The sequence below is a fragment of the Acyrthosiphon pisum genome, chromosome X (genome assembly GCF_005508785.2).
Source record: "Acyrthosiphon pisum isolate AL4f chromosome X, pea_aphid_22Mar2018_4r6ur, whole genome shotgun sequence".
Taxonomy (NCBI): domain Eukaryota; kingdom Metazoa; phylum Arthropoda; class Insecta; order Hemiptera; family Aphididae; genus Acyrthosiphon; species Acyrthosiphon pisum.
Window position 1 is genome coordinate 81,313,935 of NC_042493.1, and position 24,540 is coordinate 81,338,474.

Sequence of the window (24,540 nt, forward strand, 5' to 3'; positions counted from 1 at the left end):
TTGCACTTTGCAGTAGGTAGTATATTATGAAATCCAGTTATCCGTAACCTACATTTTGTACTAAAAACTGCCTATAAAACCTCACTGAAAGCTTAGAATTCCGTTCGACTTTCAAATTTGACCGTAATGACTGAGATAGTTCAGGAAGACGTGCGTTAACTTTATTATTTTCTTTTTTTAAAACCGTCACGAATGGTTTTACCAGGATATTACATCATTTTCGCAAATTACAATTATGATTCTATAATTTACACTTAATATATATTTGTCTATATGTGTGTGTGTGTGTGTGTGTGTGTTTGTGCGAGCAAATTTTAAACTGTGTCGCACAACGAACTCGCCACCGCCACGACCGAACGTCCTGACCAATTATTATTATTATCGCTTCCCATGGCAATAACCGTACGTGACACCGCTGACCGCCGCTTCCAAGCAGCTTTTAACGCGATTGCCTTCGCGATGTTGTCGGAATTTCGTTTTCGCTTAGTACTCCTATTTCGCCTGTACATATTATTATACACGGTGAGTAATAATTAACAGCTCAGCAGTAGTGACTCGTAATTGTAACGATAGTAATAATATTATGTAGTAATGTAGTAAGTAGGTACCCACGATATAATATTATGTATATTTAAATTTTTTTTTATTGAGTTAATGCTTCAACATCCAAGTTTATTAGCCTGAAGGCTATTTTAGTAGGTTTATAACTTTGTGGGAGGGTACTGCAGTGTTTGTGTGGCGAGGATTTATTACTAAACCCTGGGTGATCACCCATCCAGGAACTAGCGACATCGACTGATGTTTGACCTCAGAACTCGTTACTGACTGAGTCAGTGAGGCCAACCACCGTGCCAATCCAGGCAACTATTATATGTTATTATAATAGGTCTGACTAAATTTCTGATAGCCACTGGCGCCACTCAAATGTACACAATAATATATTTCCGACCGGACTAGTTCACTAGCTACACCAAATCAAACGCTCAACCAATGCAAATAGTATTCATCAAAACGAGAATTTAACTGTCCAATTATTGACTTCTTTCTTAAACGAATTTAAAAGTAAAACCCTTTTCAACCCACTTATCTCTCTTCTGACAACTGTCGTCGACAAATTAATTTAAAAGAAAATGTCAACTAACCGAAATACCTTCCAACCTTTATCAATTATATTATTATTGAACGAAAACGAATTACTCAAACAAAAATGGACTTCAATATTTACTATACGATAAAAAAAAATTAACATCATGACTTTAATATTAAGGAAACCCATAATTTGACACCAGCAATCAAATGGAAAAAAAATCAAATTAAGGTTCTGATAATGAACGATTTCGCCACTCAAGTATTCAAATCTTGATTTATATTCTTCATTTTATTCCAAATATTATGTACTTTTTATACACTGTTTTCACGGATTGTAAATATTTTTAATAACAATAATAGTAATAAAAAAAAATAATGGTACGAGGAGCCTTGGCAGCTGTCGGCGCATTTATATAGCTTATAATAATAACACATTTCGTCGTGTCCGAAATTGCACAGCTGTGAAATTAATTCATTTTGGACTCGAAAATCTAAGGGAAGTTAACTCGCCGATGAATCAAATTCATAATTTTGGGCGGTGGAGTAGGGTATTTGTCTTGAGTACCCAGATTTTTTTTCCATAAAACGCTATGAGCCGGGACAGAAATCATAATTAAATATTATTATAACAGTACCGTAGTACGTTTTTGTGTACGTTTTAATGAGCTTTGTTTTCGTCATAAAAAAAGCCTTCAAGGAGGTGAAAAAAATTCGACTCCCTGAAAAGTTCTAGTTGACTTAATGAAATAATGAAAATGAGTTAATGCGCAAAATGCACGTATAACAAATTACAATGCATAAAATATATTCAGCAGTGAGATAACAACAAGTGGCTGTGAGCAAATTAATGACATTAAGATTTTTATTACATAGGTTCTCCGGTATGCCGATACTATAAATGTCTATAATTGATAAGATATAATAAACTTTCATTGTATTTTTTTTGCATCCTTTAAGTCAACAACAACTACAACAACAATAACAACAACAAACAACAACATTTATTATCATTATTAGGCGTTAAAAATAATAGAAGACGACGGACACACGGCGATGTGCATAGGCATTTTATGTGCACCACAATCGTGTTTCCGTCTTTAAGGCTTTCTCGATGTTCTAATAAATATTATTAACTCTTACGTCACAGATTCGTATTATTATAAATGTTAATATAATATTGCAAAAGCGTAGTAAAATGCATAACTACGATTTAAAATTTAATAAAATGTTTTATACAATTATATAGCGTTATACGAAGCTTAATTCAGTTGTTGCTCCGAAGCGACTTTCAACGGAAAACTATAATAATAATTTAGTTCCATCCCGAGTTCCTTCTTATACATTTTGTGTCTGTGTGCCGTGTGGAATGTCGTATGAACTATTATTAATAATTATTATAGCAGTATGATAAATTCCGATTAAAATGATTACAATGAGGATGATTTTTAATTAAGATTCCTTTACGCTTTATATAATATTATTCTTTTCCTCTGAAAATTACGCGGATAATCGTTTCATGTACATCAAAGCGCATAATATTAATTTAGTAACTTTTCGTAAAACCTTAGAATTCTGTTAGCGAAATTAAACGTTTACAGTATATCATACAAAAAACGAATATCGCTGAAATATAATACATAACGTATATATATATACATAATACATGCATAATATTATAATGTAACAACATTTTCAGTCTTCATAGGTTCTATCAATCTAATTATTATTTTTTTTAATCTAAAATCGTTACGGAGCCCAAGATTCCATACTTTGGTTAATCGGTCGGACACGAAACGATAATGGCGGGAAGCGAAAGTGAATTTAATTACTATGTTTGATAAGTTATAATTTTTTTTTTCTTTATCCGGGAATATTGGATTTCAGTCAATTTCTATTATATTATAATAAACATTTATGGGGACGCGTTTTTTTTTTTTTGTTTTTAAGTTTTGCATATTAAATATTCAATAAAACCAAACGATATACAACGGTATACGAGAACGGCGAGTTGGTTATTAGTGCCACATCGATAAACGCGAACAACTTAGCCCTTTAAAGGGGCAACTTTAAATATATATGTATAAAGGATATATGTATTTAACGTTATTGACTACATCCGCGCACAACGCACAAGTAGATATTTCTTACTATTATATTATGTACGTTGAAATGGGTTCCGTTTGATTGGTTTTTGATGAATCGTCGCCGACCGGACAATATCAAATTGAATATTCCACAGCAGATTTTGTAAGCCGCTAATAATAATTAATAACAATAATAATAATATCGTCGTTACATTTTTATAATATTATCATTGTTATATTCTCAACGGAGAAAAAAAAAAATGTATTATTACCTATTATCTACCTACCTATATCTCAACTATGAAATTTATTTATTTTTATTATTTATTTACAAAAGCTAGCTGGGTAATATATAAAAATATGATATTATGCTTAAATAATAATAATATAACAGAGATTGAAATCCGTTACAGCTGTAAACATTCGATATTTCCTGTACCGATCGTTATTCACTTTAACCACTTTAACGATAAAGAATTTAATTCCAGTGTGTCGTATAGACATTAAAAAGTAATATAATACTGAAGCGTTAAAATTTTAGAACCAAAATGTCATGTATAATTTAACTATAGTTGTTCGGCTGGATACAGTACAACTACACCAATAATAGGCATAAACACACGCAACTATTTGCGTCCACGCTGTATCCAACCGATACCCGGGTGACGGTATTACGACCAGTGACAAACCACAGTACTTACCGTCTCTTTTATATATCTGATTTCAGACGAAACCTACTATTTAAATAAAAACAAACACCGTTTTTTGATCATTAAAAATTTTGTACCGCTCAAACCATAAGCGTCGCCGTAGATGTTGACCGATTTAATGCTAATTTATTTTAACGCACACCCAAGTTATGTAAGCCGTTTTAATAACAACCACAGTTTTGAAAATACCTCTTGATGGTTGGCGTGACGCGAAGAATGTCTTCGTCTTGGGTATTTTTAAAGTGTGTTATTTTCATTTAGAGACAGTAAACACATTCCTCAGGAGTGCTAGCAAACAAAAATATTTTGATAAATATTATAGTTTATGTGAGATAGACAGACGGTACCTACCTAAGTATATATAATATGCATATATATCAATATAATAACATACAAAACAGAAATATTTTGGTAGAGGTAAATTGTATATTTTATGTGAGGCAGACAAATGGCAAACACACATAATATCTGTATAGATTGTTACTTTTTTCTGTTTTCAAAACAACGTACTATATCGTTTTCTGTAAGTTCTGTCAAAGCTATTTTCTTAGTCTCATTTTTTGAAATTATTATTTATTTTGTTGTTTTTGACTGTCGTGAAATTAATTGTAACAATTGTTAACTATAGGTAATAATAATAATAATACATTTACTATCATTTATTATCGACAATCATCTTCCACAATTTTCACAAACGTTTATAAATAAATTAGTAAATACTGCAAGACATAATATTATACAACCTAGTTATTATTTTCTAAATTTGAAAAGATGTCGTGCATTGCATTTATCATATAATAAACTCGACGTTTTAATGAGTATAATACTATAATGATGTAGGTGTATAAGAGTAGTTATTTTTGTATTGAATATAATAACATAGCAATTACGGTGATGATGAATAGCCGTCATTCTGTCGAATTAATCTCGGCAAATGTTGTCTTCTTGAAAAACCAACACGTATCGGGTTGGTAGCATTATATATATTTCGTGAAAATAGCGAGATGAGTATTGAATACATTTTAATCGAAAACGACATTTCCTCCGACGATCCCAGATCAAACACTCGGTGGTTTTTCCTGTTGACAAATATTAATTGCTGAATCGATAGGCAAGTGAACGACATTTTACGAAAACCCTTCGAAAGAGGGAAAAAACATACGCAGACTGCAGTATAATAATATAACGTCATTCGACGGTAGCGTACGTACACAAATACCCGTAGTGCCCACCCTCGTCACTTTGTACACGGCAAAACGAATTAGAAACATATCATATTATATAGGTTAGGCAGGTGGGTACCTACTCGATTTCCGAGGCCCACCGAGGAGAAAAGCGCAAGTCACTCGGCGAGTCGACTGTTGTGGTTGTTTGCTCGTCGGCGCTGAACGAAGTCCTTAATTTATTGTAACAGCAGGTACTCCATATATACTGACCACTCGAAACCAGAAAAAAGTAACCAGCACCTATTGGCGCGACACCAGTGTAAACACGATAATACATATAGTGAAATATTATAATATAATATCCCTTTGAGTCGTTGTCTACGCTTGTACGTAAACCTACTTCACATATGGCCAACGGGCTGGCACTAAAAATACATAATAATATACCATGGTACCCGCTTCATCTACATGACGTACGATATTATCATTGTAACGATAGCAAATAACAATAATTATTTTACCACCACGAAAATATATTTATATTTTAACAGTATAAGAATATAGGACCGCGGACACGTCTCGGATTTGTTGTGGCGAGCAGGGCGCGAGGAGCCTAAATATTTAAATAATATTATATTAACTATCGTCACGATTTTTGCCCCGTTAAATTCACCCACACCCAGTGTTTGTTAAAAACGCGTTTCCATTAAGAGTTAATGTTAATTATAGCGTAAATATTTGCCACGTTATGTTATAATAGGCAAGTACCTACTTTATAATTCACTAATGTTCAGAACTGTATTGCGTAAATAAAAACACGAAAACCATATAAATTACGTGTTCAGAAGTATTGCAGTGGATTTTATCGCAACGGAGTTTTAAAAAAGGCAAAGGAAAACCGATCGGAATTAGTTCGATACAAAGTTTTCAAGAATAAGACAAATTTGATACGTATCACAGTGGTATGTCGCACATGTAAGTTTCTTCAACGGTAGATTGTTAACCGATACGTAGCGATACACTCACATTTACCCCTCGAAAATCTTTATTGGTACCCAAGTCCTTCACGGTCCGCGTGTAAGATATTATCCGAAAACATTATCGGACAGAGTTATAGAAAAAAAAAAACAACTAAGAAACTAGGAACAATAATTTACAAGGCGGAAAAACGAAAGTTTCCTAAATAAAATGTTTTTTTTTTTTTGTTTTGTTTTGTTCTTGCTCTTTTCACGTATGCTATTCTACACACAAACATTACGCTCAACGGCTAAAAATGTTTAAATCAATATCCGTATACATTAATGAAATGGCCAAATGGCCATAGTATACACACTGTGTTATTATAATATGCATCGACTTGACAATAATTATATTCAATTAATTCATTCTGATATGCGTTCAGTAATTACGTTTGGTAATTATACACGACAACGCGAGTATACCATGATATTATAAATTTACATTTTCTGTGCATGCTAATTTCGTATTTACGATCGAATATATTATTTCAATGACCAAAATCAAAATGCAGTGTTCCAACGGTATAATAGCATTATTTTGTTTTATAATTTTAACCTAGACTATAGATATATAATAACCCGAGTTTAGGTGTACGCCATGTACCTACCGATAGTCAATGAGAACAGTATTACACTATACGCAAATGAATATGTACAACGTTACATTATATAGATATTATATTCGGACGAGCCAATACGTCGAAAATTGCGGTCAAAAGAGAATATAATTGAAGGGAATTTTTTCAATATTTTTTATATCTGTTCACGACGTATTATGAGTATTTATGACCGATTGTTTGTTTAGTAATAAATATTGACGTTGGAAAGATTTTTTGTTTTATTCTCATACTATATTTATTTCATTGAATTTAACAAAAATATTTGTTCTTAAAATGTATTTAAAATTAATAAAAAAAACTCGGTAAAGGTTATTTGAATAGAAGTGTAAAATATTTAAAGTAATATTATGTATATATGTTCATAGTATATTTAAATATTTTTTCGAATTTTCTTAATATTGTAATTAAATCCTTTTTTCTTAGGAAATTCGTCGTTTACTAAATATATATTTTATTGCTTTAATAGCTAACACACAATTTTATAATAAAAATAATAATCAATAAAAGTTAAGATTTCTAATTAACCTAAGAACGTCTGCTAGTTATTTTTGTTGAGCCATAATCATATAGCTTAATATTTATGTGACCTATATCGGGTCATATACTAGTATAATTGAGATTAATTTTTGTTCACAAACTAATGTGGTATAAATTTTTTTATACGAGTGCATATTTTTTTCTTCATTAGGATATTTAGAATTTATACTTTTTTTATGATGCATTGATATATTTAGTATATGCATAGAATAACGAAAATATAAAATGTTTTATCACGTCATAATATAATATTATATTATAATATGTACGCCCTACGGTCAACTTCTCATTCATAAGATATAATACAAAGAACAAGAATATTCTGTTAAGACGAGTAAATATCTATATTATAATATTTTGGAATACCCGAAGTTGAGAGGCGTGCTCAGGAATTTTGAAAGGGAGGAGGGGAGGTTTGAACTTCGTTGAAAGTTAAATCTTGAAATCTTCGTTATTAAAATTTTAATAAATGAGGTAACAATATTATCATTATTGTCGTGCTCGTGCTCACCTAAGTCACTGCACGTGTTTTAATTTTTTTAATTTTGTGTACTTCTACCACTGAAATTGTGAAAAATAAGCAATACAAACTAGCGAGCACACGATGAAGCGTTTTTTCATTGAAAATCGAGTTAAGAATCATTTTTAATTTTTAAATCCATTCAACATGAACACATGTCATTACTGAAAGAATCGCGCGTACAACTTTTCCAGTATTATTGTAATTATTATCCTTAGATACGAACATAATCAAAAACGTGTATTATTACATCACGTTTTGTGTACTATTAAACATATTATCAAGGATACCGTTTTGAACACTAACCGTAGTATAAAACCGTTTAAACAGAAGAACACGGTATATCGTATAATTATAATCATTATTCGTTACACCCACATTTAAAATTAATTCAAAATGTATATAATATACTCATATTATCATAGTATAGGTTCTATAATATATATAAATATATATATAACACTGAGTTCTGACACACGACCCGTGTAGACTGTGTGAACATATTATTATAATGTATAATAATATATAACATACCTATACCAGGATTCGTGTTAGTTGCGTCGCGTCGTTTAATTTAAATATATAATTTTAGGGTCGAAATCGTTAAAATCAAAAAAGTCATTTGACTGTGACTTTCTGGTTTCCGGTTTTAACCACCGCAGTTTATAAAATATATATTACACGCTATTATATACCTAGACTAGTATTCGACTGCCTACTAGCGTTCCAACGAAATGTACTTTACTTTTTTTTTTTTTTTTTATTAGTATTATTATAATAATAATATTATCGTGATTATTGTTTTTCACTTTTACTTCGCAGCACATTATACCTGCAGAGGCATTTAACGACGAAGCGGAGACCATTATAATATTATGCATTGTATTAGACCGAACGACGTCGTTCCAAACTCGTGCACGCGTATGTGTATACAGCCTGAGAATAATGATATCGTTTATCAACGGCACTACTTTCCTAATGGATTAAAAACAATAAAATTCGACTCTGCGTGCCGTCAGCAAAAATATTATGTCTCAACTGCTGTAAGGCCGGCGAACGATCGAGAAACTTTTTAAGCGTTTTTCCCTCCTGCCATTATAATAATACTGTTATTATTATTATTATTGTTATTATTTTTGTTTTTTTATCTCCCGATCAGCGCACGACTCGCGACACCGTCGCCATCTATCGTATATTTTATCAGAGCAGTCGATCCGTGGGGCTTGCTCTATATCATTATAGGGCCGAGTCATTTGTGTAACGCGAAATCGGAAAACTTAACTATTTTCAGAGATTATCGTGATGATGGTGATAATAATAATATTACCGAAACTGCTCGTCACCTGTGTAAAGCGTTTAACGGTGCGCCGCGATGCATTATTCGCAGTGCACTTTATTTATACTCTGTAACTTTCACGCAGAAAAAATTTCCGGGAAATAAGTTCGTCGTGTTTGCCGGACAGATTTTTATTTTACGCTTATTGTTTTTATTATTTTTAAAGAAACATCGATTGACTTTCAACCGGAACGATAATAATACATCAGTCGATGTTTTGTTAACACAACAATAAAATATCGTATATTATATTATACGCACACACACAAAAGCTTTAATCGAGCAAACACAAACGGACGTGACCGGTACCGTAATTCTCGGCTTGGTCTCGGGCTCGCTGCAGGTCGGATGAACGGCTGTATATAGCTGGATTAGAGTGTCGTGAGATAAAAGAGACGAGAAAAAATTCTAACAAATCCTTGATTGACGTCCCCCGATAATATTATTGCGCTAATATTTAACTATACATGGTGTTTACGTGACCATTTTTTTTTACCATCACGATAATAATTTGATAATAATTAATTAACCTATATCCCTCTGTACCACACTCACACTATACTATAGAAACGATATATATTTTTTTATCTTTTATACCAATTAATGTTGTAAATCAATGTCACTAGTAAAGTAAACGCATATTATACATATTAATCAATGTGGGAACCTATATAACTTGTCATTGCAGTTAACTTATACCGTGACGTTTTTATGCAAGCAAGAATAGCGTATTACGTACAATCAATAAAATAATGAAACAATAATATGTACTACTTCGCTCTTTTATAATTATATTATACACCTACTCTTTTAGGTAGGTATAATAGCTATTGTACCTAGGTACCTAATATAAATAAATCGACACAGTCGCAGAGTTTAGACTTTTCGTATACGAACGACTTCTGTATTATAACAAACTGTCTAAGAAATCCTGAGGATCACGCCTGCACTAGTAAGACGCACAATATAAAATATGCTGGCAGCAATAAGTTCACAGAATCAGGTTTAGTATGCGTCCCGACTCCCAATAATTTGTAGGACTTGTGTCCGTGCAGTCGATGTGTCGCTCGCACATTAATTCCATTCCCAGTTACGTCTTATAGCTGCTATTACTATTTTTAGATGGGATAGTAGTTTTATTCTATTTTCAAGTTTAAACTTAATTTTATTTCGCCGTACAGCTGGAATAAAACACTTTACGTTGAACTATTCAAAACTGCGTTGATTCAATTGGTTTAACTTCCACGTCCAGTCGTACATCGTGCTATCACGTCGTAAAACAACGCCGGGTGCATCACAATATCCATCATCACGCTTGTGAATAATAATACATGAACGTAGTGTAGAGTTTTCCTACAACAAATGTCACCACCATTAGAATAAATATAATGTAGGTACCCTCGGAAAAGTGGCCCGGTAAAACGAAATTCTAAAATTTGTTGTAGAAACGTGTAGAATGCGACTGAGAACATATATAATATACTGCACGGTGTACTTATCGGCGATATAATATTTTCATAATATTCAGATTTCGTTAAAGTATATATTTTATTTTATTTTTCAGCGATATTGGCAAACCGACCAATTTTATAATCGTACAGAATTTACAAAATAAAATACCTAAATATAACACAATGCTAAAGAGTCCATGCAAATCTTGCATAAAATGTACAAGACGTATCCATCATAAAATGGTTCTTCAACCGATTTAAAAATTATTCAAACTTTGATATCAAAATATTATAATAACCGAATATAAAATTCACCAAGTTTGATGTATTTATTTACAATCGGATAAATTAACCATTGACATTGAATGACGATTTGAGATAACCTAACTATAGTATATTGACTACATTAAACTTAACCATTTTCCATTTTGTGATAAAGTTGTACATGTTTTATATTTTATATTACACCAATTATAGGGGTGTTAATTTACATCTAACCATAATTTGGATAAAATAAATAAAATAATTTTTAGTAGAAACGCATCAGTGCGTGATTCATTCGAAATATTCAGGAGTTCAGGTCAAGAACGCGTTAAAAAGATTGATCACATTTTAATTATTGTTAGTACACTTATTTATAATCTTTTAAATATTGTAAACGGGTTCTATGCATTTCAGAAAAAACCTCACGTACGAGAGAAAAAAATATAATTTTTATTTAATAATATTAAACAATACAATGAAACACTATACAGCACTACTTGGCCTATTATCCGGTATCGCGGTCTACGACGATAATGAGTCACAGTCGATGTTGAAGTAGAACGTTTTGATGGATAAAGAATCATAAGTTAAAAGCATTAATTGATTATACCGGAAACTAAATTTGGTTTCTAGTACGCAAGTTCAAATCAAATATTTTAAATTAATTAAAACATAAGTACAAATATATTAGAGTACAGTATTTGGGAAATTATTATATTTTGTAAATATTTTAAAATGACTGAATAATAAATATTTGACTAATAATATTTTATAAATATTTTCTTCCCATGATAACGAAAATTATTGTACTATGTTGTACCTATGTAGCGGATCACATATGTGTGACACAGTTACATAATATACTGTAAATTATAAGTAAGTATAAACATAAATAAATTGTAATAATAAGAAAAAAGGCTTGTATGTACCTACATGGTATATAGTTATCCGGTTACACTTGTACACATACAATTGTGAGCACCGTGTTAAGTTAGTTAATTCCAGGACAAGTACATCATCCCGCCACTATGGAGCTCCGGATGACCCTACTGTTCGTAAGTCTTTCGTTTTACTAAATTTTTAGTCTGTAACTAAGATTGTTGTAATTCTTTGTGTATAATAATAAAACATATCAAATAGTACTTAATATGTGGTCTATCTTTCCTGAAGCTCTCGAGTTACGGTAAAAATATAATAAATGTATTGGGCTATGAAAACCCTCACTGAGTTATCTAAATATAATAGGTTCCCCAACCCAGTTACACCTACTTTGAATATATTTTGTATGCCCTATAACAATTCCGAATATTGGAAGTGGTATCAGTTCGAAACTCTGAAGTTGGTTTGTTTTTTTGGGATATCGACCGCTGTAGTATACGTACTCACTCGCGTAGCATTGGAGCGGTCAATTGGCATTATACCATTTCCAATCGCACCCTTTAAACAAATGTAAGAAAATCTGTGCCCTCTACAAAAATGTCCGTTATTCCTTTCTGTCCGTAAAGCGCTTCCGAGACAATATAATATACTTTTAATTTATATGCATGTGTCTTATCTTTTATGTGTAACTCGTCACAAATAAAGGAATACAAATGCATGTATAATATATATATGTATAAAATATTATATACATTACACATTGGTCCCGCGATGAATCAATAAATATACACTTAGTGTTGCAGGGAAGAGGAAACGCACAGATTCCATTCGAGATTAATTTCGGGCCATTGTTCGTGAACCGTGCACAATTTCAAAACCTTCCGACCATTGACGAACTTAAAGTTTTTAGCTTCAATCTCACTTTGCGCCTTTCGATTCGAAAAAAAATTCAAGACCCACGAGATTGGATGATATCAACTTAGACTGTGCTGTACGCTATAAGTATGCGTGCCAGTTTCAAAGGGTTCTTATAATACGCATATATATATATATATATATATTAGTTAAGCTGGTCGTTTGACGCACGAAATCCATTCTAGTAATATAATTAAATTTCGTAAAATATACCGTGAACGGATGTACTGATGATGGTATAGGGGGGTTAGATATAAAGTTTTTCTCAGAACATCGCCAAATTTTGGTATATATAGTAAAGAATCGTTTCATGTAACGATTATTTTTAAAACAAAAACCGAAGCTTTGATACCTACCGATATTAAACTATGATAAAAACCAAACGCTATATTGCTATGATTATCTACTCTGGTTTGTTTATTGCGAGAACTGAAAGAACCATAAAGTTAATACATCATTTTACAATAATCGTATTTTGATTCGATAAACTACTAAGATAGAATTTGTACAATATGAGCAAATCGGGATGATAATTATTGCAATACCATAATCATAATTGTTAATCCAAACAGAATATTGTAATTATAAGTGCTCATATATGTTTATGACTTGCAAGTTTTTCTTATTGGACCTGTTATATGCTAATTCAAACAAAAATATATTTTCAATGGTGTGAGTAAAATTTTAATAAATTCCATATTCTTAGGCTTAGGAAAGAAAATATTATATTTTTAGTGCAGATTTAATCCAGTTTTGAAGTTGAATAAACAAATGCATGATTGAAACTAATTGAACCTAATTTAATAATTATCCAATCAAAAACCAAGGAAAAAAATACAATTTAACTGGAATGATGTTATTATAGTTTTATATCATATATACAATTATATTTTTTATGTCTAATAAAAGTTAACTAAAATAATGATTATTTTCAAAACACTTTTCGCAGAATTTGACGTAATAATTGAAGTACTTTAAAAGAATAAAAATATGCTATAGGTATTCAATTCATACCACAACTTAGTATCTATATGCAAGTAACATTTCGAAACTAAAAATTAAGTGATTATTATAATAATTTTGTTTTTTAAACATAAATAATATCATAATAAATTGTTTAGTGTATGTTTGACTGGCTGCATAATACAAATATTAAGAAATCTATAAGTATATAATATTACATTATAGTTAATCAATATCTGAGGTCTGATTAAAATGATGGGTAATGATTTTTAGTCGAAAGCGCACGGGAGAACAATTTGACTCTATTCCGTTTGCGGTCCACGGAACATCGGCGCAAAATAACAATAATAATTTTTATTATATTATTCAAACGTGTAACGTAGTGTATGAACAAAACGGTATCTCCATCATGCGTCAGTTATAACTCCGTTGCCGGTATAATATGCGCACCTATATACGTCTGTTGTATAGCAAACAACATCAAATTTATTGCCACACACGTGCACGATAATGCGTGAGGAAAAGTAGGGGGGAAAATCCCGCTTTGAATTCCGCGGTGTGCAAGATTCGACGATTTATTTTTGTAAACTACCCTCGTACCGCGGGCACCTTCGTACCAGTAGTGATCGTTCCTTTATTCTTATGTGTATTATTGTGCTTGTAAAACGCCGCAAAGCTACATAATATCAATTTAACACCGTGCTCGGGTAAATTTAGATAGGTAATTAATATAAATATATTATGGATATTGTACAACAAACGCGAGGATACTAATTTAATCTGTTTTAATTTAACAAGTGATATTAAATATTTTAAAAAAAAGTCTTATTTTTGTATATTTCACAATTACAGTGGGTATTTTCTTGTTTTCTATATTACCATATCAAATATTTGATAACATTCTGTAATGATAATATTTTAATCACGAATAATATTATTATAATATTATAATAATATTTTTAATCAATCATTTTCTATATTAACCTATTTTGGTGACTACCTATATACTAATGCAAACCAGTAAAATTACGTACAGACAAAGAGGGGTTTCAACATTTTTAAATTAAAATAATAATATAATGTTAGGTACTACACGAGGTATTATACGTATAATTCTCTGGAGCATACTGAGATGTTTAAATTTAGAATTTTAAGTTTCTAAAACGTGTCCTTATTATTTTAACGATAATAATGAGTACCTAGAATTCTACCACCGATGCCCGGCACTTGCAGGAGAGGTACCTATACGGTGTCGTCAGTAGAATCAATACTGATCAAACGACCTCAATAGAATTTTAGATGGCAGTGGTTTCATACATAAATAATTTATAATAGCTAATTTTGTTTATCTAACCACGGTTAGTAAAGTATGTTATAGGCACGACACTCTTAGAATTTTGGATTAAACACGTTTATACACTACAGTGGGCCAACGGTTTGAATGAGATAATGGTCCGTCGGGACAAACCAACCCTTTTCCAAATGTATACGAATAAGTCCAAGAGATGACCTTTCGTTAGACGTATATGAACGTGTGTGTGTGTGTTTGTGTTTCAGTATTTTATTATTCCTTTTTTTCTCTTCGTCAGTTATATTTTTTTGAGAACACGCGACGACAAAAATATAGCTGAGCTTTGCTGGAGAACTTTAAGCATATATTGTTCGCTATGAAGGCCCACTGGGACTTTGGATTTACAACGAACGAGTTCAACCAAGTTTGACCGATGGACCGGAAACTGCGAGTTCGTATATTCTATAATACAGCGTGGTTTAGATAGGTTTCCAGTATAATATGCAAAAGCAGTCGCTATTTGTATTTTACACAACTCATGATATTTGGAAATTTTAAAACTAATTTTTTACTGTCGACAATTTGTTGTTGAGCACATAACATTTTTATTTTAATTATTAATTTAACCGTCCCCGTAATTACGTTAACATTATTGCACTGTACTCTCATAATGTGTATAAAATTAGAATGACTTTACCTACATAATTTATGAATTAAACACACAAACCTCATTTACATTTTTTAAGCACATAAATATTAAAATGCATGTTTTAATTTAAACTGATCAAACCGGGTCATTGATACAAAAGTTATGAATACAAAAATTTTAATATTTTTAGCAGGATTTTTAAAAAGTTATTTAAAATACCTAGTATTTATTTTTAATTTGTTTGATTTTATCAAACGTTTGGTAATGATCATGTTGCAAAAGTTTTAGATGAAAAAATGTTAATGTTTTTACCAGGATTTTTATAAAATTATTTAAAATAAAGTATTTATTATTTCAAACGATTGGTTAAATATAAATATTGCGTATTTCTGGTATAAATTGCTAGTACAAATTCAATACATATTTTTAAAACTTTTGAAATTTCAAGAACATAAATTGTTTTTAAAAATATAATTTAGGTAAGTAAATGTTCAAAGATATTATGAAAGAATTAAAATTATGAAGTTAATTGTAGTTTTGGTTATCATTTATCATACTTTTGTATCAGTTGGGGTAACTTACACCTATTTACAATAATAAATAAATAATACTATTTCACATAATTATTTAATACAATACAACACATTATATTATGCACCCATTTTAAATAATTCTTATTTTCACTAACACTTTTGAACTGATTCCATTGAAGGTATCTATATTATGATTCATTATCATCAATTATTCATTCGATATAAAACACAGCTGTAATTTAGTAATTTATCACGGGCGTAAAATAAAACTGTTAAGTGCTTTATACTAATATGAATCAAATATTAGGATATTAGATACATTGACTACTTGTAGTTCGCTATTTTATAATATTAATGCAATAACTGAGATTTTTTAGTCAAAATTATAACAACTAATAGGTAACTAATAATTGTTGCCTGTTGGAGTTAGATTAAGTTTCTTTGCATAACTAACATTATTTATTATAGCTCTTGTGTTATACCATTCTACAATGGTCTGAGGTATAATAAATCTAGATTCCGTACAAGTTGGATTATGTGATTTGACTTATTATTGAGTATTAGCATAACAATTATTCTAAAGTATAGAAAACTTAATTGTTTTATAAATGCAAATTAGATAGGTAGATACATTTTTACTGTGTATTTTTATTGTGATATAAATATTAAATAGACATGACTGACGATTGTACAATATTAATTTTTAATATTATTAAAATTTATAAATAATTAATTTTATTATTCAATCTTTAATATTTAGATCATAATGTTTCAATTTATAAAAAAATATATAATGTAATCGAACAAAAATTGCATATTTAAATAAAATAGAACGTTAAAATATTAACTATAATATTGATGCATATACCTAACTTGAAAGAATTGATTTTAGTTTGGTGAAAAATATTTGTATAGGTACATGTGATAAAATGAAATAAAAATATATTTGAAAATCAAAACCCAATTAAATTATAGTATAAAAAATTATTAAAACTATTAACTGTTGTGTATAAGATGCAAATTATTTTGTTTTAACAAGAAATTAAATTGAATGATGAATAATTTGATAATGTGCAGTAAATTGTTTCTTTTACACAAATTCGAAATAGTAGAGTGGGTATAGGCTGTAAAAAAAGATATTTAATTTAATTTATTGGTGTTGATAATATAGGTGTGCAGCTGTATTAGAACAAAAAAATGAAACATTAAATACTGTCATAAAGCATCAACTAATAATATTTTACATTTATATATTTTTTAAATATAGCTATAGGTATTTATATATTATACCTATTAGTATATAATTTTCTTTTTGATATTAAAAAAAAAAAAAGTTTACAATCGTTTCTTTATATTGTACGATAAAATTTGATAACAGTTATTTTGTGGGGTTGTAAATTTAAAAATAAAATGTATGAAAATAATGTTGAGTATAAAACAAAAATAGCATGTAAATATTTTATACTTTAAACTGCGCATATTATATCACATGACAAATGACGATGCGATGTTAAATTATCCTCAAGGGACAAATGTATGACGTTTTATGTTTTACATTTCATACAATTTGAAAATCAGTAAAATTAGCTATATGGAGAATTATTGATAAGAGAAAGCTGTATTAAATGGTACCTAAGTTGTAATGGATGAAGTCAGATCAACTACAGTCGCAATAACTACTATCAATATATAATATTGGGACATAAATAAATATTGATTGTGTGTCATTTGACTGGTGGCGTTTTTTATTTTTTTACTAAATCAATTAAAAATAAAAACTCTTTCAGTATCAGCATTCAAAACGAACTAATACTTTAATTAATAATTAAACATTCCAGATTTTACATTGGGTTAATGTACTTGGGTACTTTGTTTGAAAATATTTCACTAAACCAAACCAACCTATTATGAAGAAAAAAAATTCTATAACTATAAAATTATTTTTATTTTTATATTGTTAAAGAATTTCAAAAATGTTATTGTTACAACAGCAAGATTATTTACCAAGTTTTTGGTAAATAAAGTGATTTTCAGAAAAGGAAAAATACTGAATATAAAAAGAAATATTTTTTTTAAGTTAACTCACTCTTGTTTTTATCTACAACATAATTATATACATTGTAATAATTTATGATATTAGTATATTATAAGAAATATTTATCTATTAATACTAGGTAGGTAATGAAAATGTTAATACTTGATAGTAAAAGTAAACGAATTTAAAAACTTTTTTTTGCCAAAAAATTATAATATTTAAAAATAAATTGTAAATTTCCACGATGTCATAATGATTTTCAATAATATTTTCTACTTGTTTTAATTACATTTAAGTAGCTATGGATAGCTTTTAGATTGCTATATAGAGCTCATTTATTTTACCCTACAAAGAAAAATATTATATTTTTTACATACTCATAATGATATAGTTATAAACCTGGATCAGAATTTATTTAGTTAATTTGAAAGACAGTACAAGTGTACAACAATATTGTTATTATTTTAATGACAAATGGAAGACACTTTGCACTTTGTAAAATATCAAATACGTAAGACCCGTTTAATCAAAATGATTTGTTTCTTTCATGAATAAGTATTACCTACATTTTATGAATTCACCCATAGTGTTGTTTTTAATACAGAACTTACTTATGTACTGAGCTTTTTGACTACATACAGTACAAATAAAATACAATACAAAAGGTAATTTTGAAATTACAAGTTTAAATAGGTAGTAACTCTGACAGATAATAAAGCAATGTATGAGGTAAAGGACCATTATAGCATGCATAGATTTTGGGTAGTAAATTAAAACATCGAACAAAACGAAAGTTTTAAAATTAAATCATATAATGAAGTGGTAAGTTTGGCCAGAGTATTATTTTTAAATTATTTTAAATTAAAAAAAAACATACCAAATGTCATAGTCTAAATATTTTTTTATATTTTAAATTGGTTTACGCTCATCTTAAATGTTATTCAAAGCTTCGGAGATTCTTAGTTTTTAGAGTAGCGTTAAAAGAAAATATCTTATTATACATAGGCTGAAGGTTTGTTTTTAATTCAAATTTCAAGAAAACAGATGAGAATACAACATTTAAATAATCAACTGTTTAAATCCCAACGTATTCTAACATTCTTATACTTATTATATAATATTATGCTACTAAACTATTTATTTGTTGTAATTATAAATGAAAGTAAAATCAGTAAATAACTAGTGGCTAATTATGCTTGATGCCAATATAAGTAAGTAATTAAACTTAATTGGCAGGATTGAACCGAACAATTAATTATCAATTATCTGGAATCTTTATAGATACTTTTGATTTTGAAAAAAGTGGACATTTGATATTGGGTGTTAAACTTTGACGGGATTGTTTTTAACTGAAGTGATCAATGTAAAAATACACATTTTCAAATTCAAGCATAGAAATAATAAAATAATGGAAGATAAAAAAAATAATTAGGTATACATTTTTAGAACTATTATCCCAATATTTATTTTATAAAATTAGAATATTATCATAAGGTTCCTTATTAATTATTGTGTTACATATTTTTACTAATTTAAACGTATTCGTACAATGTGTGTATTTTTATAATAATATGATTAAATTTATTTTTATTTATGGTAATTTTATGAATTACATTAATTTAATATTCACAATCATTAATTCGTAAACAGTATTACTCACAATAATTAATTACTTACAGGTAGAAATTGATGTTTTTGAGAAAATAATTTTAGTCAGGTTAGGTTTTATATGACTTAATTAAAAATGTTAAATTGATTTCATTTTTAACTTTTAATAAATAAAAGTTTTATAATATTATACGAGAAGACAATTATTATGATAACATTATTATATTCTGCCTCCAAAAATATTGTTTTGATATTTATGGCTTAAGTGTAAGTATAGTGAAAATATAATATTATTATTTAACTAACTACAATATCATGACAAACACAAGTTTTTGCAATAACAATTTTGCTTAAGTATCTACGCAATATTAAAAGCTTTTTGAAATAATAACAGAATAATACCGAACACCTTCATAACGTTGATAAGTACACCTACATTATTATTAAATAATGCACATTTGCATGGAAGGCACTAAATTGCATACTCGATGCGCCGTTCTACAAATTGAATTCGTCGAAAATAATTTTTCCAATCTTTACAGTGTAATACTTTGAAATTAAATTGTCTGTAAATACTGAAAATTATAATTTAAAAAAATGTCTATACAACTTTAATATTATGATTGAAAGAAATATCGACATTGTGATGAAAAATTCTAATTACCAATTCAAATGTTTCAATCCCGAATCAAATGTTATACTTCACCGTGTACATTATTCATAACAATATACCTATGTCATTATACAAACAACATTTTATAAAAACAATATCATATAATCCAACTAAATATCGATAAAGACGATTTTTTTCTATTGATAACGTCATGATTGTAAATATAAAATATTATAATATACCTATAGTAATGGTAATTAATTATTTAAATGAACTACACTCATGACATCTAAAACTTTAATTTTTTTTCGAAATTATTATTCTTACGTAATTTTATATCATTGTAATACAATTATTTTTAATTTTTTTTAGTTTTTTGAGTGACATTATATATTTTTTATTTTATTGTATTTCGAAACAGAATATTCAAACGTTTTTGTGTTGAAGCTACAAATCTACTAAAAAAAACTTTAAAATGTTGTTATGACATCTAGGTAATAACAATAATATAAATGGATCACCTTATGGGCTTATTATACAATATTTTAGATTCTTTAGTAAATTAAAATGACTAGGTGTTACAATTATTATGTCTGTATTATTTTGTAAGTGCCATCACATTTTAGAGTAGAATTCATCTTCTTATCCTAAACTATTAATGGTGGTTAAATGGTAAACACAATACCAGTTTTTTCGGCATCATCAATTGCATTTGTTGTTTTTGATGTTGTTGTTGTTGTTGTTTTTGTTCAAAAACTATTCATCGCAAATACTATAAACTATTCTCCGTTACGTATATTATTATTTTGTATGAACAATTTAAAAATATTTAGAGCAATTTTAAGTTTATTATACCATTCAACCATACCAACTTAACAATGTTATATGACAACATAAAGCTTGTTTTAATTTGTCAAAAAAAAAAATATTTAAATTGAGTATTCGAACACTGTATAATTGATAAAAAAAATTTAATAACGTTGTGTTATAATATTCATAACTAATATATTATGAAATATATCCTTAGATTAGAGGCCAACACCGTCTCTGTTCAGAATAATTTTTCGTATACAATGGTGTATCAAAGAACTCGAACTTGACACAATATTCATTGCATTAACCTACTCAATGACGAGGTATATTCGTAACCTAGTAATTTTCAAAGTGTTTGTAAATAGTGTATACAATTTTTGTAAGCTATAATTTGGCTTTAATTACAAAATATAAATTATTAGCAGTGTTCACAAATCACAATACAATTATTTCTTATCACCTAATAATTGTGACATGAATATAATATCAGGTATTTTAACATTTTTGAACTGACCTAAGGGTGAATCAACGAGCAATATCAATATTATTGACTTAGGATTTAAATACAACTGTTTAGGTATAAGATAATACATTATTGTGGTTACCTAATAACATGCTTGTGTTATTTATAAAATATAATTCTACTGGCATATTAATTGTTGTATACACAAACTACATGACTAAAATACATTTTTTTTCATTTTTTTTCCACTGTTCTGTCACCTATATTTCAAGCTAAAGTTTCTACATAAAACATTTCGCATTTTGTCAGTTCTATGTCAAATGAAGAATAAAACCACATTTTTCAAAAACTTTTGTACATGAGTATTAAATATTATACACACATATTTTGAACCTCAGGGTGGACCACATCACAAGAAAGTTTCTCACCCGTGAGATAAAAACAATATCAGATAATATTTATGTATATGTTTATAAGAAACGCGATGGCCATTTTTATATTCCTATAGTGATATGTGTTAGCTCATTTTTTTTATCTAAAATTTGATTTACATCGTAACTTTACACTTTGTAGTTAACGGATATCGATACACCCCAGACCACATCATTCTTTCAAATACAATTTATGATTTAGTATTTTCACTTTTACCTCCTTTTTTTTATAAAATTAAAATATTTGATTTCCATTATTGTTCTGTCTAAATTTTGGTTTCATTTTTATAATTTTATAATTTATTTACATTATTGTTTTTGTTGCCGTTATTAATCACCTTAAAAATTATTAAACTCAAATATAGGTTACACTTATGACATTTTTGTTATTTTCAATTGTTATAAATACGCATTACGTTTTTTTTTTTTTTTTGTTACAATGTTTAATCAACGGACACGTACGAAAAATGAAACCTTAATAATAACCGTTTTGCCAGCTGGTGGTTTTAAAAAGTAATCAGAAGTCAAGCCATTTCTTTGGCCAAATTTCCACCGGACCTGTACTCGGTGTGAAAAACTTTGAGCATTAAGGTCGACACCTTGTCGCTGAATTTCGAGTAACGTCCAAAGTGATAATATAGGCTGTTGTTTATAAAATACGTTTCACGCGGAATCAAGGTGTTTTGACGGAAAATTCGTATTTCGAATAAAATGATAATTGCATTGTGGTATTTGGGGAACATTTATTTCTGAACTAATTTCAACAATACACATTATTTTTGGAATTCAAATATTTAACGAAGAAAATTCTTTGAAAAAAATGTATAAATATACACGCAGATTGTAGTCAAATTAAAAGAAATAGTCATCCTAGGTACGCATTATACGAGTTTTAAGTATTTCTTATATTATTATAATACACTAATTTTATATGGATATTAAGAAAATTGTGTCATAGCAATACAATATTTTGATTAAAATAAATGGTAAGATAAAAGTAGCTACCCTTTCAATAACATATTGTCATGATAATGTAGTAAAAATATAACCAATATAATAATTTTATGGAAACTAATGAGTTTAGGAGCATAATATGGTTACATTTTATTTAATAGAAATAATTTCGTTCCGAAGTATGCCATTTTAGCATCCACCTAATGGTACAAAACAATTCATATAATAATAATATTATTCTTGTCAAAATAAGTATCGATAATTAGCGTTAGAATACCCGAGGATATACGAGTGGCACAGAATCGACGACGTCAGTCGATACTTAATTTATACCTACGTACTTTTAATATAATATTATAACCATTTTGCATATTATTATTATTTTGTTACGCAGTCAGAGGGCTGAACATGTTACATTTATACTGTGGTCGAAGGTGCACGACAAAAGTATGAATCGAGGACGATTACCGAATGTGTACCTACCATTGATATGGTACTCGACAAGTCCTCGAGATTATGGGTACAATTTTTTAATCATCGGACGTGGTTTAAAACCTATGCCTATTTTTACGATCAATAATATTATTAAATTATAATAATAATAATAATAATAATATGATTAACACACACCTGTTTCGTCGTCGACGATGGTCGCGGACGCCTTGTTGGGCGCTCCTCCGCTGCCGCTGCCGCTGTCCACCGAGGCACGGACCGCGACGATCAGCAGACACCCGAGTGCGCATATCACGACCGTCTTCATGTCGTCCTACGCGATGTTTGTCAACAAAAAGGATAAAAACTCAAAATTTTCCAAAAAAAAAAAAAACAAAAAAAACCGTTATTTCGCGGGAAAAACGCACCGAGATCGTTTGCAAACAGAAAAAACCGTCTTAAATCGTCAAAGAAACAAAAAAAAAAAAAAGAAAACGAACGCGAAAAAGCCTCCTTGTGGGGAGGGTCAAGTCATAGCTCCGGCGGAGGCGGACACTCGTCGTATATACCGTCTGGACTCGGTGGCCGGGTAGGCGGCTGTCCGCTATCACTCTAGACCGAGTGGTGCCGGACGGAGAGCGTAAGACACTACGACGACGACGGATGAAAAAAATCGGAACAGTCTTATTTTACGATCGTCGAAATAATAATTATTGTTGGACGCGAATAGGCGACGGCGGTGGTGGTTTGGCGCACATAATATTACTATTATTATAAAACACACGCGCGCGCGGCGCACACACGAGAGACACGGACAACGGCAATGTGCGTCGAACACCGGTCGCCAGATGACTGCTAACCACCCGACCCGGTCGCGTACTCAGAGTGGTCGTCGTGTGTGCTCGGCGGCGGCGGCGTCGTCGGCGGCAGCGCGCGCGGAGATTTCGTCGTCGTTGTCGTCGTCGTCGTCCGGCGGCGGCGGCGGCGGCGGCATTCAACGCGTGTACCATTCGACGACGACGCCGCCGCGGCGGAGATGTACCGCCAGACGAGTATAGTTGTACGACTTACCTACAATAATAATAATGTGGTACATGTTATTATTATTATTTTTATTATTGTGAGCGCGGTGCTATCAATCATTCCGGATCTGGGGGGTATGAGG

General features: G+C 29.8%; 1 protein-coding gene across 1 annotated transcript in view; it reads right to left on the reverse strand.

Annotated features, from left to right (window-relative positions):
* LOC100166034 (nephrin-like) overlaps positions 1 to 24,254 on the reverse strand; it is a 511,552-nt gene extending 487,298 nt beyond the window's left edge. Inside the window, exon 1 of the mRNA XM_029490057.1 lies at positions 23,574 to 24,254. Coding sequence (XP_029345917.1) covers positions 23,574 to 23,703 — 130 coding nt within the window. The 5' untranslated portion in view covers positions 23,704 to 24,254. The remainder of the gene's footprint in view (positions 1 to 23,573) is intronic.
* Positions 24,255 to 24,540: the final 286 nt, after the last annotated feature.